Here is a 22539-nt window from a genome sequence, read left to right on the forward strand (position 1 = left end):
ATTCTACAATGTTGAAAATAGTAAAAATAAAGAAACTCTAGAATGAGTAGGTGTGTCCAAACTCTATTTCTAATCATTTGTAATATGTTTTCTAAGACTCATTTTCCATCTGTTTGACATGAAACCAAAGCCTGTGCTTATTCCAATATTTTTTTAATAAAAAATGGTTGAAAATGGCTATACGCCATAATTCCCCCCCCAAAAAAGATGGACTCTTAGCTTTGACATGCTCCTATGATCTTCACATGTTGGTATTTATGGGTTCTTTTACATGGAAGTTACCTGAACAAAAACTTCCTGGGAGCTTACATTAATATGTAGTGTTAAACCAAAGTTTATTTCGAATTTACAGTAAAAAAACATACTTGTTGTTTTTTTTGTTACAGTAACTTACAGCTAACTGGCTGCCAGCAAGTTACCATAAAAACAACTGGATTTTTTTTACAGTGTAATGTTACATTCATTCCTGTTCACCTTTCTCCTTGTCCTCTACCACAGAGTAAAGTAAAGAGGGAGTAACTAACAGGCCTAGTGTATTTACATGTAACCCCACGTAGCCTCTTTAACGCCATTCGTTCTTATATTATGTATCGTTCTCATCGGTGAAAGTTGGGGGTGTTGCCCAGGGCATGGGTCAGGTGATAGATATAGACCCAATTGTTACCTCACAGTGAGATGATGAGCAGTGTTTTCCCTAATTGCCAGCCGCCGTCTAAACAGCCGATAACAGACTCATTGTCGGCCGGCTACTTTTTCCACTTCACTTCTTCCACTTCACTTCAGGCTTCTGCTCATTTTAAAAGTTTCAAGTTTGCTAGTCAGAAAAGTCTGTATAGCCTTCTCCCGCTAGAATGAACAATATGCATCTTCTAGTGATCTATTGATACGACAGGCGCAAAGCGAGCGATGAACTGGAAACACTGCTGGTTTGTCAGTCGGCTGTCTGTCCCGCTGCTTGGTACCTGTGTTGTTTTTGTTATCTGTGGTTGGCTGCAGTCAAATTTCATTTCACGGAGGAGGGAGAGCATGATGCTCCTTCATCTACTGTGAGTGAATTTACACGTCCCATTTAATGTAAGTGGTAACAATGAATTGAAATCCACTTAATTACTGTTTTTTGGCACATTCATTTATTTTATGTTGAGTGTTTCAACTTTCATATAGCCAGCCACGGAGTCGGGTGCATAGGCCATTTACTTTCCTTTGATTGGCGACTGAACAGCGAATGTTGACTAGTTTATAAAAGGTGTCGATCTGACTAAATAAAGTAAATCTCCTTATATCCCTTCGCTATTTTTAAATCATACAATATGGTTATGTCAATGGTATCGCATTGGGACACGTTTTTGGCCAGTTTATTAGGTACACCACCCTGTTCACATGGTTCGCTCCTACAGCCAATGAGTCACGTGACTGTGGCTTGCTAAATAAAGCAGGTCATCGAGGCATTCAGTTACTGTTCGAATGAATGTTATAATGGGCCAAATGAGTGACCTTAGTGACTTTGAGCGCGCCTGTTCCAGTATCTCAAACGGCCTGGCTCCTGGGCTTTTCACGCACGACAGTGTCTAGGGTTTACCAAGAGTGTTGCGACAAACAAAAACATCTAGTCAGCGGCAGTCCTGTGGGCGGGAAAAAAAAAAACGCTTGTTGATGAGAGGTTGAAGTAAAATGGCAAGAATCGTGCAAGCTAACAGTTTGGCAACAAACAGACTAATAATGGCTCCATACAATAGTGGTGTGCAGAAGGCATCTCGGAACGCACAACTCGTCAGTCCTTGTCACGGATGGGCTATTGCAGCAGGCAATAGGGTTCATTGGAACATTGGGTTCCACTCCTTTCAGCTAAAAACAAGAAGAAGCCACTCCAGTGGGCACGCGATCACCAACACTGGACAATTGAGGAGAGGAAAAATAATCCCGGTTGCGTCATGCTGATGGCAGTCAGGATTTGGAGTAAGCAGCATGAGTCCATGGCTTCATCCTGCCAGGTGTCAATGGTACAGGCTGGTGGCAGTGGTGTAATGGCATGGGGAATGTTTTCCTGGCATGTTAGGTCCCTTGATACCAATTGAGCAACGTTTCCATGCCCCAAAGAATTCAGGCTGTTTGGGAGGCAAAGTGGGGTCTCACCCGGTACTAGCGATTATCTGCGGCTACATTTTGAAAACATTCAATGAAGATGTTGAATCCTCACAGCAGGAACAGTAGGTTGTGTTAAGAGAGCCTCATTCTGGACCAAAATATGATAACCGATTGAAGGTTATAAAAGGTAATGATACTTCTATGGTATTATTAAAGATATTGATATAGGCCTACTGATTTCATTAAGGTGTCAAAAATGTAGTAGTCAACTGCTGCTTTCTGTGTAGAAAAGCCCTTTTTTAACACCTGCTTCATTCTTCAAAACCTGTAGGTCTATTCATGGGCATCCGATATATATATATATATTTACACTATGTCGGGTGGTCTTACCACTGAAAATGTTTGCATTTTTAAAACCATTTTCCTGCAATTCTATATTGTTTCTCAGTCTGTACATATGACTTTATTCTCAAGAGGACAGGTTTAATGTTAAAAGGTTATCTTACTTAAATTGTCCTGATCATATAGGGCTAGGCCTAGACGATATCCGAAGAACACACTGAATTCATTTTTACTCAAGACCACAACTCTTTTGATCAATCTGGGAAGTAAAATCTTTAAAGTATTAAATCATTTAGTGCAGTGTATTTGGGATGGAATCAAGCCATTAGAATGTACCAGAGGCTACCAAAATAGAGCTCGTTCTGCAAAGTAGCCAGCCGGAACTCCCTGGCTGGCTACTTTTTCCCTATTTGGCTGGCTTCTCCGTGTACTTAGGGAAAACACTGGATGAGGGTGTGTTTAGCCTATTCCAGGAGAGAATGACTTCCCTCTCTCATTGAAGCCACAGAAATTCAAGGCCGACCACGGTACTGCAGGTATTGTTAGCAGAAAACAGAATCCCCATTAAAGTGAATGGAAAAATTGCAAACTTTATGTAAATTGAAAAAACATCTAAGACAATCATGGCATCAATAATTGCTTCTAATACACCAGATGTATGTCATTGCACCGATTTATTTTAAAAATAGCACACCGAAGAAATTATAAGGATCATTTTTAGTTGCTACAGTACAAATACCCGGTCGGCCTTCAACTCAATGAGGAGGGGGCAGACTGCAATGTCACTTCCTGGAGTAGCTCAAACAGCATGAGACGTCATCTTAACCGACTTCATTTGGCTTTAATGTACTATAGAGTATTCATATAGGAATGAATGGTGTCACATGATTGATGGCTTTGTCCATTCATACTACATGACCAAAAGTATGTGGACATCTGCTCGTCGAACATCTCATTCAAAAAATCATTAGCATTAATATGGAGTTGGTCTCCCCCTTTGCTGCTATAACAACCCCCTCTCTTCTGGGAAAGCTTTCCACTAGATGTTGGAACATTGCTGCGGGGACTTGCCTCCCTTCAGCCTCAAGAGCATTAGTGCTCTTGTGCCGATGTTGCTTCCAGAGGCTGTTTGGAAGTCAGTAGTGAGTGTTGCAACTGAGGACAGAGTTTTACGCGCCACCATTTCGGCGGTCCCATTCTGTGAGCTTGTGTGGCTAACCACTTCAAGGCTGAGCCATTGTTGCTCCTCGACCTTTCCACTTCAAAATAACAGCACTTACAGTTGCCCTCTAGCAGGGCAAAAATTTGATGATCTGACTTGTTGGAAAGGTGGCATCCTATGACGGTGCCACGCTGAAAGTCACTGAGCTCATCAGTTAGGCCATTCGACTGCCAATGTTTGTCTGTGTAGATTGCATGACTGTACACAGCTGTCAGCAACTGTTTTGGCTGACATAGCCGAATCCACAAATTTTGAAGGGGTGTCCACATACTTTTGCATATATCGTGTATATACAGTCATTGGTGTATCCTGCCGGGAGGGAGGATGTAGAGGTCCTGTCATGAGCGCTATGTCTGGAGGATGTTTGCTCTCAGATATTGTCTACTATGACGTGTCATATGATTCTCACATTACAGGTTCCGCCAGGCAAATCGTTAAACACGAAAAAGTCACTATAAGATTACTATTAGGAGCATTGTTGCAATGCACACTGTACAGTCTTTTTCATGCTAAGGTTATTAACCAGTGTCCGTAGAGGCACTGTCAGAGACATAGCCTAGGCCTGTTGCACCCTGCTGGTGTCACCATAGGGGACTAAGCCCTTGGGAACTATTCTAACTAACATCTCTAAAGTACTCTCTAACAGGCTCACATGGGGCACTGCCCTGTTGATCTGTTTCACCACAGCTGTCGGCTTAGCATAACTAGACTGGGGCTTGCACACACCCTGACATTTAACAGCCATGCAAGGCAGTCCAACAAGTGTTGCAATGTTTCCTCTACCATGTCTCAAGCAAAATACTCAAGAAATACTATGAAAACTGTAGAAAAATACTTTGTGCTATGCCTCCGCCATAAGGCCTGGCATCAAATAGATTTATAATAACCCACCAAACAACTGTCTTGTGGTTTTATATCTAAACTCTTCAAATCAAAGTGTATTTGTCATGTGCGCCGATTTAAAACAGGTGTAGACCTTAAAGTGAAATGTTTACTTACAGGCTCTAACCAATAGTTCAAAAAAGGGTGTTAGGTGAACAATGGGTAAGTAAAGAAATAAAACAACAGTAAAAAGACAGGCTATATACAGTAGCGAGGCAATAAAAGTAGCGAGGCTACATACAGACACTGGTTAGTCAGGCTGATTGAGGTAGTATGTACATGTAGTTATGGTTAAAGAGACTATGCATATATGATGAACAGAGAGTAGCAGTAGCTTAAAAGAGGGGTTGGTGGGTGGCGGGACACAATGCAGATAGCCCGGTTAGCCACTGTGCGGGGGCACTGGTTGGTCGGCCCAATTGAGGTAGTATATACATGAATGTATAGTTAAAATTACTATGCATATATAATAAACAGAGAGTAGCAGCAGTGTAAAAAGAGGGGTTGGGGGGGAACACAATGCAAATAGTCCGGGTAGCCATTTGATTACCTGTTCAGGAGTCTTATGGCTTGGGAGTAAAAACTGTTGAGAAGCCTTTTTGTCCTAGACTTGGCACTCCAATACCGCTTGCCATGCGGTAGTAGAGACAGCAGTCTATGACTGGGGTGGCTGGGGTCTTTGACTATTTTTAGGGACTTCCTCAGACTCCACCTGGTGTAGAGGTCATGGATGGCAGGCAGCTTAGCCCCAGTGATGTACTGGGCCGTACGCACTACCCTCTGTAGTGCCTTGTGGTCGGTCGGAGGCCGAGCAATTGCCGTACCAGGCAGTGATGCAACCGCTCAGGATGCTTTCAATGTGGCAGCTGTAGAACCTTCTGAGGATCTCAGGACCCATGCCAAATCTTTTTAGTTTCCTGAGGGGGAATAGGCTTTGTCGTGCCCTCTTCACGACTGTCTTGGTGTGTTTGGACCATTCTAGTTTGTTGTTGATGTGGACAACAAGGAACTTGAAGCTCTCAACCTGCTCCACTACAGCCCCGTTGATGAGAATGGGGGTGTGCTCAGTCCTCCTTTTCCTGTAGTCCACAATCATCTCCTTAGTCTTGGTTACGTTGAGGGATAGGTTGTTATTCTGGCACCACCCGGCCAGGTCTCTGACCTCCTCCCTATAGGCTGTTTCGTCGTTGTCGGTGATCAGGCCTACCACTGCTGTGTCGTCTGCAAACATAATGATGGTGTTGGAGTCGTGCCTGGCCATGCAGTTGTGGGTGAACATGGAGTACAGGAGGTGACTGAGCACGCACCCCTGTGGAGCTCCAGTGTTGAGGATCAGTGTGGCAGAGGGAACCGATTATTTGTGTTGTTACCTACCCTCACCACCTGGGGGCAGCCCGTCAGGAAGTCCAGGATCCAGTTGTAGAGGGAGGTGTTTAGTCCCAGGATCCTTAGCCTAGTGATGAGCATTGAGGGTACTATGGTGTTGAACGCTGAGCTGTAGTCAATGAATAGCATTCTCACTTAAGTGTTCCTTTTGTCCAGGTGGGAAAGGGCAGTGTGGAGTGCAATAGAGATTGCATCATCTGTGGATCTGTTTGAGCGGTATGCAAATTGGAGTGGGTCTAGGGTTTCTGGGATAATGGTGTTGATGTGAGCCATTACCAACCTTTCAAAGAACTTCATGGCTACAGACGTGAGATCTACGGGTCTGTAGTTATTTAGGCAGGTTGCCTTTGTGTTCTTGGGCACAGGGACTATGATGGTCTGCTTGAAACATGTTGGTATTACATACTCAATCAGGGACATGTTGAAAATGTCAGTGAAGACACCTGCCAGTTGGTCAGCACTTGCCCGGAGCACACGTGGTGGTAATCCGTCTGGCCCCGCAGCCTTGTGTATGTTGACTTGTTTAAAGTTCTTACTCACGTCGGTTACGGAGAGCGTGATCACACAGTCATCCGGAACAGCTGGTGCTCTCATGCATGCCTCAGTGTTGCTTGCCTCGAAGCGAGCATAAAAGTGATATAGCTCGTCTGGTAGGCTCGTGTCACTGGGCAGCTCGCGGCTGTGCTTCCCTTTGCAGTCTGTAATAGTTTGCTAGCCCTGCCACATAAGACGAGTGTCGGAGCCGGTTTAGTATCATTCAATCTTAGCCCTGTATTGACGCTTTGCCTGTTTGATGGTTCGTCACAGGGCATAGCAGTATTTCTTGTAAGCTTCCGGGTTAGAGTCCCGCACCTTGAAAGCGGCAGCTCTACCCTTTAGCTCAGTGCGAATGTTGCCTGTAATCCATGGCTTATGGTTGGGGTATGTATGTACAGTCACTGTGGGGACGTACTTTTTGTGGCTGTTTATTTACCACCACAGACAGATACTGGCACTAAGACCGCACTCAGTCAGCTGTATAAGGAAATAAGCTTATTTCCTTATACAGCTGACTGAGTGCGGTCTTAGTGCCAGTATCTGTCTGTGGTAGTAAATAAACAGCCACGAAAAGTATGGCTGAAAACTCTCTAGGCAAATAGTGTGACCTGCAATTTATCACAATATACTCTACTTCAGGCGAGCAAAATCTAGAGACTTCCTTAGATTTCGTGCACCAGCTGATGTTTACAAATATGCAGCGTATATCCCGCTACGTTGGCGAGTAGTATTGACGGTAACGGCAGCTTTCCCAGTCGCCCTCGCCGGGTCCTGACCAGGCATCCGGCTCTTTGTCCTCTGTACCTGCGTCGCTTCCTCTTGCAAATAATGGGGATGTCGGTCCTGTGGTGTGTTTGGAGAATGTCTTGTGCGTCGTCCTTGTTGTAGAAAACATCTTTGTCTAATTCGAGGTGAGTGATCGCTGTCCTGATATCCAGAAGCTCTGGATAGCACAATTGGTTGGGTGCCCATAAAACTGCTGCCATTTCTTACTGTGCCATTTTACAACAGTCTTTACCAGTCAACCAAAACCACAGTAGCCAGAATGAATCTGCAGGCCAGGCAGTCACAGTGATGCAGCCATTTGAGAGGATGTTCAACAGCTGTACCACTCTGTGTACCACTCTGGCTTGTATTCTAGCTTGTCCTGGGCTGACTCAGTATTGTGTTAGTAAGGGCTTACTCTGTGCTTTCTGATACCTTTCCTCTCTCAGTGAGAAGTTGCCTAACACACACACACTCAACCCCGATGTGTGTGGATTAAACAGCCGCCATTCTGGATATTACTTTTTTATTAACTGGTCCCTGGTAAATTATTAGTTACTAACTAATGATGGCTGGATGGACACTCACTTCCTCTCCCCTCTGTTTCTCCTCCTCCTGTTCCCTTCCTTTCCCTCTCTGTGTCAAATACCTTCTGAAGATTCCTGTATTAGGGCCACATCCTGTAGTTGGCTAAATCACAAGCAGTCACGTTAGCTGTCTCTGCTGTGTGTGTCATTTGATTATGTAAATGCTGAATCTGCTGTGTTGTATCTTACCCACATCATGCTGTCTAATATCATATGCACACAGCAGCATTTCTAACCTGAGGCTGGTAGGCCTCACACATTCAGATGAAAGAGCTGGCGTTGTTTGTGCTGTTTGTCTCCTGTGAATTAGTGTGTGGGTGCGTGCATTTGTACCCTGGATTGTGTCTGTTTAAGGATGACAGAGTGAGTTGGCCTTGTTTGTGTGAATGAGGAAGAGGGTTGAGTATCCTACTTCTATTGGGTTCAGGATTTCCGTTAGCTGGTAATAACCAGCTTTTGGATGATTTTAATAACTTTTACAAAAATAGAAAAGCCGATAAATAAAATTGATGCAGGCCAATTGTCCGGGAGAAGAAAAAAATCTTCTTGCGAAATAATGCTTTTTTTTAGACTTTTCGTTGATTGAAGTACCATTTGATGGAAATAGATTTGATTGGTCATGTTTATCGGTCTATACTCTATAGGTTACTTCGCATAATTTAGTGGAATTAAATTGACGTGTGCGTTTGTTATGCATCTTATTTATCACACGTGTAAAGCATAGAGCGATACAAAACCTTTGAGTGTAAAATCTGTCAGACAGCACGAGCTGCTACTACAGCGTCTCAAACAGCGCGTCACACACCACTTTGCAATGAGCAGTATGCATTTTGAAATCATACTTAAATGTTTGAAACCTGAAAGTGTTACTACGTGTTATGAGGCATGTCTTACCTTGCTTCAAAGTCGCCTAAGCCAAAATCTGACCATATCCTTGAAGGAAATTATTTTATATCAACTTTCTTTCATTGTCCAGTAGTTAAATGCACAACCCTAGTCATATTAGCGACCCATGCTAGTTGTGGCATATTAGATCTCCCCTCTTTCTAAATTTCTAAATAATATTTTAATCTCTGTCACATGAAACTGCTCGCATGTGCGCTGTGCTTTTGACAATTTTCCTGCTAATTGCGTTATGGAACAAATATTTACACTTAGCCTACTGTCTTGTGCACGTTGCTGCGTTTATAATCTGAAGAAATAATAGTTTATCAACATTTTAAGCTAAACGTTCTGATCTGTTGCATCAGACTCATTACTTTTTAACTTTTTAATGTTGTTTATGCCTACTGGTTGTATGAATTGGGCATCTATTGTCCCAGAGTCTGTTTGGAATAGGCAATTTTTTTAATTGTCAAGCTGACCAATAGAATAGGCCTGGGTAAACGTTTATTCTATGGGGACTATGGTATATTGACAGGCTAGTGTCTAGCTGTTCCTTGCTCGGCTTGTTGGCAGAGGAAAAGTACATGTGGACAGTTTATTCTAACATCTTCAAAGTGGACATTCTATTTCAATAAGGACCACACATCGTTGCATCCTCGTCTTGCATGTTCTTTTAACATGGATTACACTGGTTGATTTCTGTCTTTCTGAGCACCATGGATGGACGCCCTAGTCAGGTTAGGCACCCAATGCATATGGGTCTGATTAAAATGCTGCCGGTCAAACCCAGTCATGGCAACCTTCCCGAGGCCTACTGCCTGCCTGCCTGCCTGCTGTCAGGCTTTGTGCTGAAAACAACCTGGGAATGCTGCCTGAGTGGCAGCCCTGGACTGGAGGAAAGGTGCTGCCTGAGTGGCAGCCCTCCACCAGGCAGCCCTGGACTGGAGGAAAGGCTGGTGCTGGCCACAGCCTACTCTGCTCTGCCAGAGGCACTTTGCATTGATAACACCTTTAGCCTACATCCTGGGTTTGGTGTAGATTTAAGGACGTTCCCGACTCAAAGCATTAGGCCTGTGTTCATGCTGTTGCTTTCATGACCTTAGCAGAAGTCAACACACTTTCTTTTGACAGTTTATTTTGTATGCTTGTCCACTTTCTTTAGGTTGTGCCTCTAAAATGAATACTGATGTCATTGTGAGTGGTTTTCAAGCAGAGAGATGTTGAAATGTTTGCAGGAAAACATTTTGACATAAGGTACAATGTGTCATCCCTGTTCAGGAGGCATGCAGGACTATAACTACCTGAATGGAAACTGCCTGGAGATCACCATGGAACTGAGCTGCTGTAAATTTCCACCGGCCTCCGAGTTAAAGAAAGAGTGGGACTATAACAGGGAGTCACTCATTGCCTACCTGGAGCAGGTTGGCTTTCACAAGACACAGTGTCACACTCAAACTTTTTAAACTATCACACACACACACACTTTCATTGCACATATGACTAGCTGTAGTATTTCTAACTACTTTCTGGTTCTTACTACTGTACTCGATCTATTTATTTATTTGAATTGAAGAGATTGTTCCATCTTGACATCCATTTGCAGTAGTTACTTACTTCTAGGCAGCACTTCAGTTATTTGAGCTTCATTTGTTCCCAGCTACTGAGGCAATAGAAAGTGTTTGAGATCTCTTCTGACGTTATCCTGTTGATCTCCCAGGTTCACATTGGAGTTCGAGGCTATGTGAACGAGGCTACCAATGGGACAGCTCTGCCTGATGCCAGCATCGTGGTGGTAGGCATCAACCATAACCTGACCACAGCCAAGTTTGGTGACTTCTACCGCCTGCTGCTTCCTGGGACATACAATGTCTCAGCTATAGCCACAGGGTGAGTACTGCTGGAGGAATGAACTCCTTTCCTGCCGCTATACTAACTTGCAGGCACAGGGTACAGAAAATAAAGTCTTTAACAAAAGAAGCATACTCTACTCCTGATTTTTAGTTCCTGTCTGTTTTCCTTTGAACTGATTAGTGCATGGTGTTTTCTTACATGAAGTAAATGCACATCTTAGAGCTTAATTTCCTCTAAGATATTTCCCTGTTCTGGTACTTTCCCATTATACCTGAAACTTCCTGGTGAAATAAATGTAAAAGATATCACCTAGATTTAGACACACTGCTGTGCACAGGGTTTTTACTTTGTGTTTTGCATTTCTAATATGTTTTATTTTAACTGCAACAAAAGAAACAAATTCAATATTTCTGTCTTCATAGGTACATGCCCATGACAGTAGTCGGGGTTCAAGTGGTGGAGGGCAAGGCCACTGAGCTCAACTTCACCCTGGCACCCCTGGGAAATGAACCCACAGGTGGCATAACCGTACCCTTTACCACCACCACTGTCCCTACCACAACCTCTGTCCCTAACACAACCTCTGACCCTGACTCCACCACCATCGAAACCTCCAGCACCACCTCTGAGATGGGGACCTCTGGGGCCAACGAGAGCTCCACTCCCCAGGAGGCTCGGCCCCCAGCCCAGCCTGAACACCAGCCCATCCAGCCACAGGACTTCCGCCACCACCATTACAATGACATGGAGCTGTTCCTGCGCATGTACTGTTATGTTTACTTTATAGGCTTGCCTTTGCAATTAAGCATTTAAAATATTATGCTAGCAAGTAATGTTAGGATGTGAGAGCTTTTAATAAAATGTGAAAAAGCCTTGTTCTTTCAATACAACAGGTACAGCAACAGGTTCCATTCCATCGCTCATCTCTACTCCATTGGGAAGTCTGCAGAGGACCGTGAGCTCTACGTCATGGTGATATCAGACAACCCCACCGTCCACGAGCCAGGTATGGATGTGTTTTGGTGACACTGGAGCTCCAGAAGAGACTTAACTCTAAAGCAATGCCTTCAATCTACGGCTGTGTGGTTTATGTTGATCTAACTTCTTACAGTAACTGGATTGTGTTCATACACAGAAATTCATAGTCTAAAACAAATAACAGTTTTTCCTGTAAAAGATCCTGATACTATTGCTTCAGCTCAATGATCTCGTAGCTTCATATCCTTTTGAATGTGGGGGTACTCACTCTTATCCGCAGGCCCATTACAGCATTGTATTTTTTCAATAGTGGGTGGCCTAGAAATTACAGTGCAAGGATAAGGAGGGTTTTCAAATGAATGGTGTGCTTTAGTTTAATTGAGTGTGAATTTGTTCAGGAGACTTCCGCCCTCATTCTCTCCCAGCCGACTCTGCCCTACTTCTCTTTTAATAGCACTAACACTTTAACAAATGTATTTTACCACTATTTTCTCCCCTTTAGGTGAACCAGAGTTCAAGTATATAGCTAACATGCATGGAAACGAGGTGGTGGGACGCGAGCTGCTCCTCAACCTCATTGAGTACCTGTGCCATAACTATGGCAGCGACCCTGAGGTCACCCAGCTGGTCAACACGACCCGGATACACATCATGCCTTCCATGAACCCAGATGGTTATGAGATCGCCAGGGAGGGTAAGAGAGGAATGTGTGTGTGGGGTCTATTTGTGAAAGATGTTGCCTGTCCACAATAAAAATACAGTGTACCCCTAAATTAAGACATTAAACATGATTACCAGTAGCATAAAGTCAGTGTCCCCCATCCTTATTTTTGAAGGATCTCAGTCCGGCTTTCAACGTACTCTTGAAAGTTGTAATAGTATCTGCACAAGGAGCAATTTAGAAATTGGGAAGTGCATCATCAGTTTGTCTCTTCTCATGTCAGTCATTGCATACCTTAGAGAGCTATTTATAATTTGGAAGAAATGTCCAGTTGATCAACTAGCCCATGTCAGTTTTTTTAGCTAGGTTTTTTAGCCCATAGATTTGTTGTGTTGGGGTTTTATTTTTCAGAGTAAAAAACCCACTGACACTAGAGAAGCTTTAACCAAGTTGAATTCTTCCCAAAGGTTCTGTACAGCTGTAATCAGACAGCAAAACATTTCTCTATATACATCCTACATAAGACACTCCTTCTCTCCAATCCTTAGTTTATGCCCAAGAGAAAGAAGGTAATCAGATACTAACCCTGACTACTCCCTTAAAGGGAACTGACCTCACCCCTCACATCCTGATCCACAAATATCCATCTGTCTTCCCTATATCAACACGGTGCTCTGCTCCCATCCCCCAACACATTCCACAGCTATCTGTCCTTCTACAGAGAACCCTTCACTTTCTCCTTTGATTCTATGCTTCTTTCTCTATCATTTATTTAATATCTCAATGTTCAAAATGTCGAACCCAACCGTTGTAATGCTTGAGTCACTCAAATATCACAGGAATACACATAAGACAAGGCAAAATGTATAGGGAGGATGTTTCCCAGTGCTGGAAATGGGGCCTGAGTGAAAAGGTTTGGCCTAAGTTACTGTCTGGCTGTAAACAAAAACAAGTGTCAGACATAAAGCTGTCCCAACAGCAGAGCTTTCTTTTCAGCACCTTGGAGTGAATCCTTACCACTGCTACAGCGGAGCCTTGTCTGGCAGCAAAACAGTTCATTCAGCCTAATTTACTGCCTTTTGAAAAAACCTATGGCTTACTTGCTTAAACAAATGCTGTTTCTACTGACAATTGATATGTACAAGCTATGGTATAAGGGGACGACGAGCGGATAAGAGGCAATCCGTAATTTCAATTAAGACATTAATGAGCGAGCTAGGATGGACATAGTCAATCTAACCATTTGTTCAGCACTCTTGAAATATACAATGACAGAATTTAGAACATGGGCCATTCTTACAGTGCTCTCCCTGTACAACAAGTCAGAACCATAGGATAAATAAAGGGGGCATATAAGCACACAATAAAAGCTCTTACAATATTCGATGACTACATTTCTCTAACACAGGTTATAAGCTACATGTACACCACCAAGTCAGAACAGTAGGCTAAGTTACGAGGGGGAAAGGGAAATTATTATGGCTACTAACAGCTTACTACACAGCATACACTTAGTATTACTTTGTTAGCTACAGTATACATATCTCCCTGGCATATTACATAATTTATGCAGCATACAATACATTTTTAGACTCACCTTGTTGTGCTGTGCTCACTTGAACAGGAAGGTGGCGCGGCGGTCCTTCATGTGTGCAAATTTTGTCATCAAACTTTGTCATCAAAGTATGGCATTCTCTGTATTTATGGTGCTTTCAAGACAACTGTGAACTCGGGGGGGGGGGGGGGGGGGGGGAGAAACCAGGTTGAATCATGACGTCAGTGATCTTCAGGTCGGAGCTCTTGAAAGAGGCCTGAGTTCACGACTTGGAATTCTGAGTTGGATAACCAAAAGGTATTTCCGCAGTCGGAGTTTGTTTTTTCTAGTTGTTGTCCAGTTGTCTTGAACGCGGCATAAGTCATGCTGGATTGACAGCATGGCCAATGTTTTCAACCTTTTCTGGCCCATGGTGTTGCATGTGAATGTTTATCCTTTTAAGCTTGGAAAAGAGACCCTTAAACCCAGACTTGGACCACACACCCACTCCACTGACTAGCAGGCTAGTGATTGCTTTGCAACGCTTGCAGTTGGCCACTGATTCATTCCAAACCAGTCATTGTTGAATTTGCGATTTCCAACTTGTTGTGTAATGTTGATGTCCAATTGAGCACCGATACATTTTGTCTATAATTTCTCTTCATAAGGATTGAAAAGAATTTGTCAGTAGGTTGTTGACTTGATTCTCGATGATGACTGCTTGTCTAGCTTGCTAGCTAAGATTTTGTTGTTCTTTTGCTCTCACAGGTGATGTCAGAGGGTACACGGGACGCAACAACAGTAACAACTTTGACCTGAACCGTAACTTCCCTGACCAGTTTACTACCATCACTGAACCCAGGCAGCCAGAGACCATCGCTGTGATGAACTGGCTCAAGAGTTATCCCTTTGTACTCTCAGCCAACCTACATGGAGGTAAGCCCTAAGCTCTCCCATTTTTCAATGTTTATAAAAAATGTATATTGTATTCTCATTGGGTATTTCCTCTCTGCCCACTACAGGGTCATTGGTGGTCAATTACCCATATGATGATGACAAGCAGGGACGTACGGAGTACAGCAAGTGTCCTGATGACAAGGTCTTTAAACAGGTGGCCAGATCCTACTCTCAGGTCAGTGGACTTCAACACACAATTTGGGTCCTTATCACTCCATTTACTAAATATATTCATGCAGTTGTGAAGTTGTTTATTACGTTAATAAAAACATTGGACAGTTGTTGATAAGTTTACTGTTTCAATTCTGCTGTTTGTATTGCATTGTCACCTTTTCCCTTTTGTGTGTGTGTGTGTGTGTGTGTGTGTGTGTGTGTGTGTGTGTGTGTGTGTGTGTGTGTAGGAAAATGCTCTGATGCACAAAGGACACCCTTGTGAGGACCTTTACCCATCGGCGTTCTTTGAGGACGGCATCACCAACGGCGCCAACTGGTACAATGTTCCCGGTACGTACCTTCCCATGCCAATACACACACTAAGAGGAACAATGTGTGTATCTGACTTCTCTTTGTATTCTCTCGCCAGGTGGGATGCAGGACTGGAACTACCTGAACACTAACTGTTTTGAGGTGACCATAGAGTTGGGCTGTGTGAAGTACCCTAAGGCCCAGCACCTGCCTTTGTACTGGGACCAGAACCACAGAGCCTTACTGCAGTACATCCACCAGGTCAGCATATTTACATACTGTCCTTCACTATGCTATCATTCATTCATCTGTCTCTCTCAAAAAAAAAGAAATGTAAACGTATAATTTCTCTCTTTCCCTTTGCCCATTTACTTTGTCTCAAATGCACCAACTTGAATTTGAGGTATTCATCCTCTGTGTATGTGTGTGTGTGTCCCTCTGCAGGTCCACAGAGGAGTAAAGGGCATGGTGATAGACATTAAAGATGGTACAGGCATCCCTAATGCCACCATCATGGTGGAGGAGATCGATCATCCAATCACAACCAACCTAGCTGGAGACTACTGGAGACTTCTGGTCCCTGGGACGTATCACCTCACCGCCTCTGCACGGGGGTGAGAGACAGAACCGTAGAAGTAACTGAGATAAATTAGAGGGTTAACCCCACCCTAACCCAGAGAAACAGAACTAGAATGAACAACCTTCTATGCCCTAACCCTCCCTCCCCTTCTTCTTCTCAGGTACAACTCAGTAAAGATCTACGCGACAGTGCCAGAGGAGGGGGTGGAGCTGGTAGACTTCCGGCTGACGCGGGTGCGTTCGGAGCCCAATGGCCAGGCTCCCAAGGATCCTGGAGCCACCCAGGACCCTGCAGAGGTGGTGTTCCAGAGCTTCATTAAGGACCTGTCTCTGGGCCAGGGGCTGGAGCAGCTGGTTCAGAGTACCATCACAGAGAGCAGCTTCAGATACAGACGCTACAAAGAGCTGTCAGAGTTCCTGAGGGGTTTGACGCTCAACTTCCCCAAGATCACCTCCCTGCATAGGTAGGCCTGAGTTATGACCCCTGACCTCTAAACCCTAACCTGATATCTAACATCTAGACCTTAATTTCCCTAAGAGGACCTTGCTGCAAAGGTAGGCTGGCCCGAGTTATGACCTCTGACCTCCTCATCAAATGTCACCTCTCTGTACAGGTTAACCCTGACCTCTAACCCCTAGTGTAACTGCCCTTAATCAAAATAATTTAGCTTGTCATGCAAAAACATATGTGTATATGTATTATCACATACACCAGATAGGTGTCGTGAAATGTGTTGTTTTACAAGGTCTGCCATGGTGGTAAGGTGCCCAAGGAACAAATTAGGGTTAAGTGCCTTGCTCAAGGGCATATCGACAGATTTTTCACCTTGTCGGCATGGGTATTCGAACCAGCGACCTTTCGTTTACTGGCCCAACACTCTAACCGGTTGGCTACCTGCCCACCTGTACCCCTAATGGCTAACCTCAAAACCTCTCCTCCAAATGGTTGGAATTACAGTCTACGTGTCATTGCAGAAGAGTCCGCTAGGTAATAATCTACAGTGGAATTGATAATAACATGCATTATTCTGTCTAGTTTGGGCCAGAGTGTGGAGTACAGGACCATCTGGGCCTTGGAGATTTCCAACAAACCAGACGAGCCTGAAACGGCCAAGCCCAAGATACGCTTGGTGGGAGGTATCCATGGCAACGCCCCCGTTGGCACAGAGCTCCTGCTGGAGTTCGCTGCCTTCCTCTGCATCAACTACGACAAGAACCCCACCATCACCAGGGTGAGATGATTTATCTGATATGTTTTTACTATACCAATCATAACTATAGTGCCTAGTGAAATTATTGTGTTGCCTTAAAATTACTAAATTTTCCTACAATTTTGATATTTCTATCGACCACAATTTAAAAAGGAAAGAAAACTTGCAAAAAAGTTTCATGTTCTAAAATAAAAAAGCTCCCTTTAAATATAACTGATGTCCTGTTGTTCTACCCCTCATTCCTCTTTATCCTTCTCCCTCTTCTCTCCACAGTTGATTAACGAGACGCGGATCGTCATCCTTCCCTCCATCAACCCAGATGGACGAGAGCTGGCCAGAGAGAAACAGTGCACCTCTACTGTGGGCATGACCAACACACACGGGAAAGATCTAGACACTGACTTCTTTGGTCAGTACCTGCTGCGGTTGGAGTATAGACGGAGATGTTTGTGTTGTGTGTGTACTTGCATGCCCTTACATGTTTGATGGTGTCCTGTCTGTGTGTGCTGCTGTTGTAGGTAATGCCTCCCAGCGGGTGGTGGAGGCTCAGCCAGAAACCAGGGCAGTGATGGACCTGATCTTAGAGAGGGGCTTCACACTCTCTGTAGCCCTGGATGGAGGCTCCCTGTTGGCTACTTACCCCTACGACAAGCCTGTACAGCCAGGTAGGAACATGGGGCTCCAAATATAGAATACTAGAAATCTATCAAATAAATAGTTAACTAATAGTGTACTGTCTTTCAGTTGAAAATGAGGAAACTCTGAAGTACTTGGCCAATGTGTATGCCAGCAACCATCCCAAGATGCACCTGGGGGATACGGGATGTCCAAGCAATGGCCAGAGTATGTACCAACAGCACCACAAATAGACCACTGTGACCTATAGACTGCATTCCAAGTGGTGAATTGGACAAGATGGCTTATATACATCTATTGACTCCTATGTTTCATCCTTCTCTTCTCCTCTCTCCCCAGTGGGTAACATCCCAGATGGAGTACTCAGGGCAGCAGAGAGACAAAGTCACATGGGCAGTATGAAGGTATATTTCATACCCTACTTCCTAATGCTATCTAATGCTATATCTCTCACAAGAGAAAGGTTGTTCTGTCACCCGGCCCAAAGAGGCATCTGCTTGTTGAGTTCTGGAACAACACGACTTCCACTGCTAAGTCTGTATTTAACTTCAACTAACTGTGTAAGAGCCTGATCAATTGTTTGATTTTAAAGTACAGTAGCCATTCTGGACTAAGCTTTACTGGTCGTCAATATGGCTATTCTGATGTGTCTGTCCTGTCCTGTCCTGTCCTATCCTGTCTTTTTAGGACTTCAGTGTGGACTTTGGCCACTGTCCAGAGATCACGGTGTATACAGGCTGCTGTCTGTTTCCCCCGGCCAAACAGCTGGCCACGCTGTGGGCTGAGAATAGGAAGGCACTGCTCAGCATGCTGGTGGAGGTCAGTAATACCCTTGACCTCTGACCTGGGGTCATGTAATACAAATGCATTCATTAAGTTTACAAATGCTTTGATGAGTTATTGAGTGTGTTTGATAATAATAATTAATGCATTTCGGGGCTCCAATTGGTTACTAATCAAACGCGTTTGTTTGATACATTATTGAATGCATTTATGGCATACATGTGCAGGTATTGCCACAGAAGATGAAATTAACATAATATTACTTAGTCTATTACAATATTACATTATCTTCCTGCGATAGACTAGCATCCTGTTTAGGGGGTATACTTGTTCTGTACATCAAGCTGCCTTACGCTACAGTAACAGGATATAGGCTCCTGCCCTATTGGCCGTTCTGGCTCGGACAAGGCTACTTAATTAATTTTTTGTTCTGTGTACTTTACATTCAATCTGTGTTTCTGTCTCTCCCTCAGGTCCATAAAGGTGTGCGTGGCATGGTGAAGGATAAGAGTGGGAAGCCCATCGTGGGGGCCATGATAGTGTTGAACGGAGGTGTGAGGGTGTTCACTGCAGAGGGAGGCTACTTCCATGCTCTTCTTGCACCAGGAAACCACAACATAGAGGCTGTGGCTGATGGCTACCAGCAACAACGGCAGGAGGTGGTTGTGTCGTCATATGAAGCTGCCAGCTCCATCATCATAGAGTTTGACATGGACAACCGCATTTTTGGTCTGCCTCGAGAGTTTGTTGTGGCTACTGCAGGTAAGCATGAGGAGAACTGTTTTTTTGGAGATGTTACCTTTTGTGTAATGTTGCCAGATGATTGCAGAGAATTCTTTTTTTTTTTCTTTTACATTTTAGTCATTGGATCCGGCAGGTAGCCTAGTGTTTAGAGCGTTGGGCCAGTAATCGAAAGGTTGCTAGATCGAATTATTGGTTCTTAACTGACTTGCCTAGTTAAATAAAGGTTAAAAAAAATAAAAAAATTAAAGTAAAAAAATATATATATATATATATATTAATTTAGTAGATGCCCTTATCCAGAGCAATTAGGGTTAAGTGTCTTGCTCAAGGGCATATCGAGAGATTTTTCATGTAGTCGGCCCTGGGATTATTGTAGGGAGTAAAACAAGGTGAATAAGTTACATTTTGTAGGTTTTTAGGACATATGTTTGTTTTGTGCCTCTGCCTCATGTTTATATATGCTTGTCTCTCTTATCTCCTTCCCTGCAGCGGCCTCCATGACGGCCCTGGTGGTGACAGCCTGTATCATCTGGTGTGTGTGCTCTGCTAAATCCAACCAGCAGAAGGATGGTTTCCACCGGCTGCGGCAGCACCGTGACGATTACGAGGACGAGATTCGCCTTACCTCCATGGGCTCCAAGAAGTCCCTGCTCTCCAATGAGTTCCAGGATGAGAGCGAAAGCGATGAGGACACGCTCTACGCCAACGCCAACAAACTCTGAGATCCCACATACATATATACTATAGACATACATACATGGCCAACCTGGGTCCTATTCATTAGGCACCAAACAGATTAAAACGGACGGAAACAGAAACGCTTGTTTTTACTTTGTTGTTTGAAAACATTTTGCTACAGTGTGCCCAAATGAATACGACCCTGTTGTTAGTACTGGGCAATTCCACATTAACAGAGTGATGCTGAGACTCCGATTTAACACTTTAAAACAAAAACCAATGATTGCAAAGTTGAACACACTGTAAAACTCGATGCACAAGGACTACTTTTAACCATTTCCATAGAACATTTTACAATAACACATTTACTTGAAGAACAGTGCAGATACAAAGTTTGTAGCAGAATTACAGTTTGTGCTGTTGGGGCCATCATTCTGTTTACATTTTTTTATTATGTTCGGTGGAAAATGTAGTAGAGTTAGAGTGCATAGAGTTGTATAGTTTTTGTTTGAAATACATTTTAAAGTGAAAAATCAGAGTTTCACCCTGTTACTGTGGAATTGCGCTACTACTACTGCCCCTCCCTGTGACTTGAGTTGGCCGTTGTTGTGCTCTGTGGCTCTGCTCTACTGGAGAGGACGAGGTGGAGCAGGGAGGGCTTGTTCTTGTCCATCCCTATAAGATTCTCCAGGTCCCATTTGCCTGTCCTCCTCCCGCCCACCAGAGAGCGCTGTTTCAGAGACCACAACAGTCCTCTATGGCTGGTGTCCAAGCCGAATCGTCCAAATTAACACCTGCTTTGCTCTGTTTACAGATGCACACTAAAGGTCTAGTGGAGCTGGGCAACCTTTTTTTTTTCTTCATGCACACAACACACACATGCACACTTTTGCAGTTAGCCACACATCAACCTGTCCATATATTTATTTGATACCTATACTTGGAACTAGTACCAATTAATATACCAATTGCAGTCATTTGAAATGATTAAAGAAATGTCTGTTTCTCAAGGTTTTTGTCCGTGTTGTCACAGTCCAGTTAGCCAGTCTTTCAGAGGGAGCATCAAACACAGTGCCTTGGCTGATGTAGAGTTAGACACGCCACTCTCTTTTAGGGCTACAGTACAGAAGCGTGGTGGTGTGGGTACTAGATATACTAGAATCTTGTCCAGATTATGGTCTAGTACAGATTATGATCTGTGATCCATCATATACTCAGGTGATATGGAAGACATTAGTCATCCAGGATTCATCCAGGGGTCTGGAGTATTTTAAGAGATGCACTCTTTCAGAGCAGAAGACTTACAATGGGCCGGGTTCACAGGCTGCATGTGTTTTCACTTCTATTGCCCTCTGCTTATTCATGTGCCCTCTTGAACATACAGCACAAGGCCCTCTGCATTTTACTACAAGCACTGTATGTTAAATACAAATACAAGATTCCCCATTTAATTGTTCAGGGAAAGCAGTTTGAAATAGATGCAAATACTGTAAATCACAAAATGGATGGTTTTCTTAATGTTTTTCCATTTGAAAGAGAATCTATGCTTTTTCTTTCTACACACGTTTCATATCTTAAAATGACCCTTAAGATGGCAAATTACTTAGCCATGCTTTAATAATCAGCCGCAACATATAGATGTATATTTTGTTGTAATTTACTTGTATTTTTTTTTCATGCATTCATGATTTATTTGTACAAATCATAATTCTATCAAATCCTTGTGCTAGATGTCAACCCTACATTACTGAATAGGTGCAGAACGTCTGCTCTAGCACCATCCAGCAGTTGTGGGAGAGTGTTTAGAGAGCAGGGCATCTTCCTCTACAACAGTGGTCACCAACCCTGGTCATGAGGAGTATAAGGTGTGCAAACTTTTGTTCCAGTCCAACACTAACCCTCCCAATTCTACTCTCATCAAGGTATTTTTGAGTAGTTGGTTAGTCGAATCAGTTATGTTAGTGCTGGGCTGGAACAAAACCCTGTACGCTATGTAGTTTTCCAGGACCAGGGTGAAGGACCACTAGTCTACAGGGGTGTCTGACTCCTAACAATCATCTCAGTTGCACATAATCAATATTGTAGCAACGCCAGGTAAGCTTAGGGGGAGAAAGTAAGTTATTTTTCTATTTGTTTTACATTGTGTGTTTTGAGAGGGATGGAGAGTGTTATCTGAATGGATGTTGGGGTTTTGATGTAAATGGTTATTTTTGTTTCTTTTTATATGAAACTGAATTGATTGTAGATAATGAACTGTTGCCAAGTTTATTTGAATGACAAAAATAAGTGAAATTCATGTTAACCCTGACTACAACACACATTTCATAACAAACCAACCTGTTACGTTGTATGTGGTGATATGACAGACATGCTAACATGAACACTTCAAGACATTGATGAATTAAACAATATGGAAAGAAAATGAATTATGTCCTAATTCGTTGCTTTGACACTGCTCTCATCTTTTATCAACCAGATTATACTGTATCTGTCATTCAGCAGCAAAATGTTAAAGCTGAATTGTAGCAATTGTAGCATTTTCTATTGACCCACCATTGCCACTAGGGGACAATTAATGTTTTGTATGAAGACAATTTGCATGGTGGCTGCTGTGAGGTGAAAAATGTGTTACTGCAGATTAGGTTTAGCCAATTTAATAGACTGGATTTTGAGATGTCAAAATGCTGTTGTTTGTGTGCAGACTACTAGCATTTGCCATTTTTCTTTTTATGGGAAGGGGAAGCGTAATGTTGAGAGAATTGGACCAGTTT

The 22539-nt window shown here is 43.4% G+C and overlaps 1 protein-coding gene across 1 annotated transcript in view; it reads left to right on the plus strand.

The window, feature by feature from the left end:
* LOC110503857 (carboxypeptidase D) overlaps positions 1 to 22194 on the plus strand; it is a 34173-nt gene extending 11979 nt beyond the window's left edge. Inside the window, exons 3-21 of the mRNA XM_036961938.1 lie at positions 9970 to 10112; positions 10409 to 10578; positions 10965 to 11306; positions 11436 to 11548; positions 12023 to 12214; positions 14484 to 14651; positions 14738 to 14847; positions 15074 to 15176; positions 15256 to 15398; positions 15582 to 15751; positions 15878 to 16180; positions 16753 to 16948; positions 17201 to 17336; positions 17446 to 17592; positions 17672 to 17770; positions 17903 to 17967; positions 18251 to 18382; positions 18820 to 19108; positions 19580 to 22194. Coding sequence (XP_036817833.1) covers positions 9970 to 10112; positions 10409 to 10578; positions 10965 to 11306; positions 11436 to 11548; positions 12023 to 12214; positions 14484 to 14651; positions 14738 to 14847; positions 15074 to 15176; positions 15256 to 15398; positions 15582 to 15751; positions 15878 to 16180; positions 16753 to 16948; positions 17201 to 17336; positions 17446 to 17592; positions 17672 to 17770; positions 17903 to 17967; positions 18251 to 18382; positions 18820 to 19108; positions 19580 to 19812 — 3254 coding nt within the window. The 3' untranslated portion in view covers positions 19813 to 22194. The remainder of the gene's footprint in view (positions 1 to 9969; positions 10113 to 10408; positions 10579 to 10964; positions 11307 to 11435; positions 11549 to 12022; positions 12215 to 14483; positions 14652 to 14737; positions 14848 to 15073; positions 15177 to 15255; positions 15399 to 15581; positions 15752 to 15877; positions 16181 to 16752; positions 16949 to 17200; positions 17337 to 17445; positions 17593 to 17671; positions 17771 to 17902; positions 17968 to 18250; positions 18383 to 18819; positions 19109 to 19579) is intronic.
* Positions 22195 to 22539: the final 345 nt, after the last annotated feature.

This window comes from Oncorhynchus mykiss, chromosome 24 (genome assembly GCF_013265735.2).
Source record: "Oncorhynchus mykiss isolate Arlee chromosome 24, USDA_OmykA_1.1, whole genome shotgun sequence".
Lineage (NCBI taxonomy): Eukaryota > Metazoa > Chordata > Actinopteri > Salmoniformes > Salmonidae > Oncorhynchus > Oncorhynchus mykiss.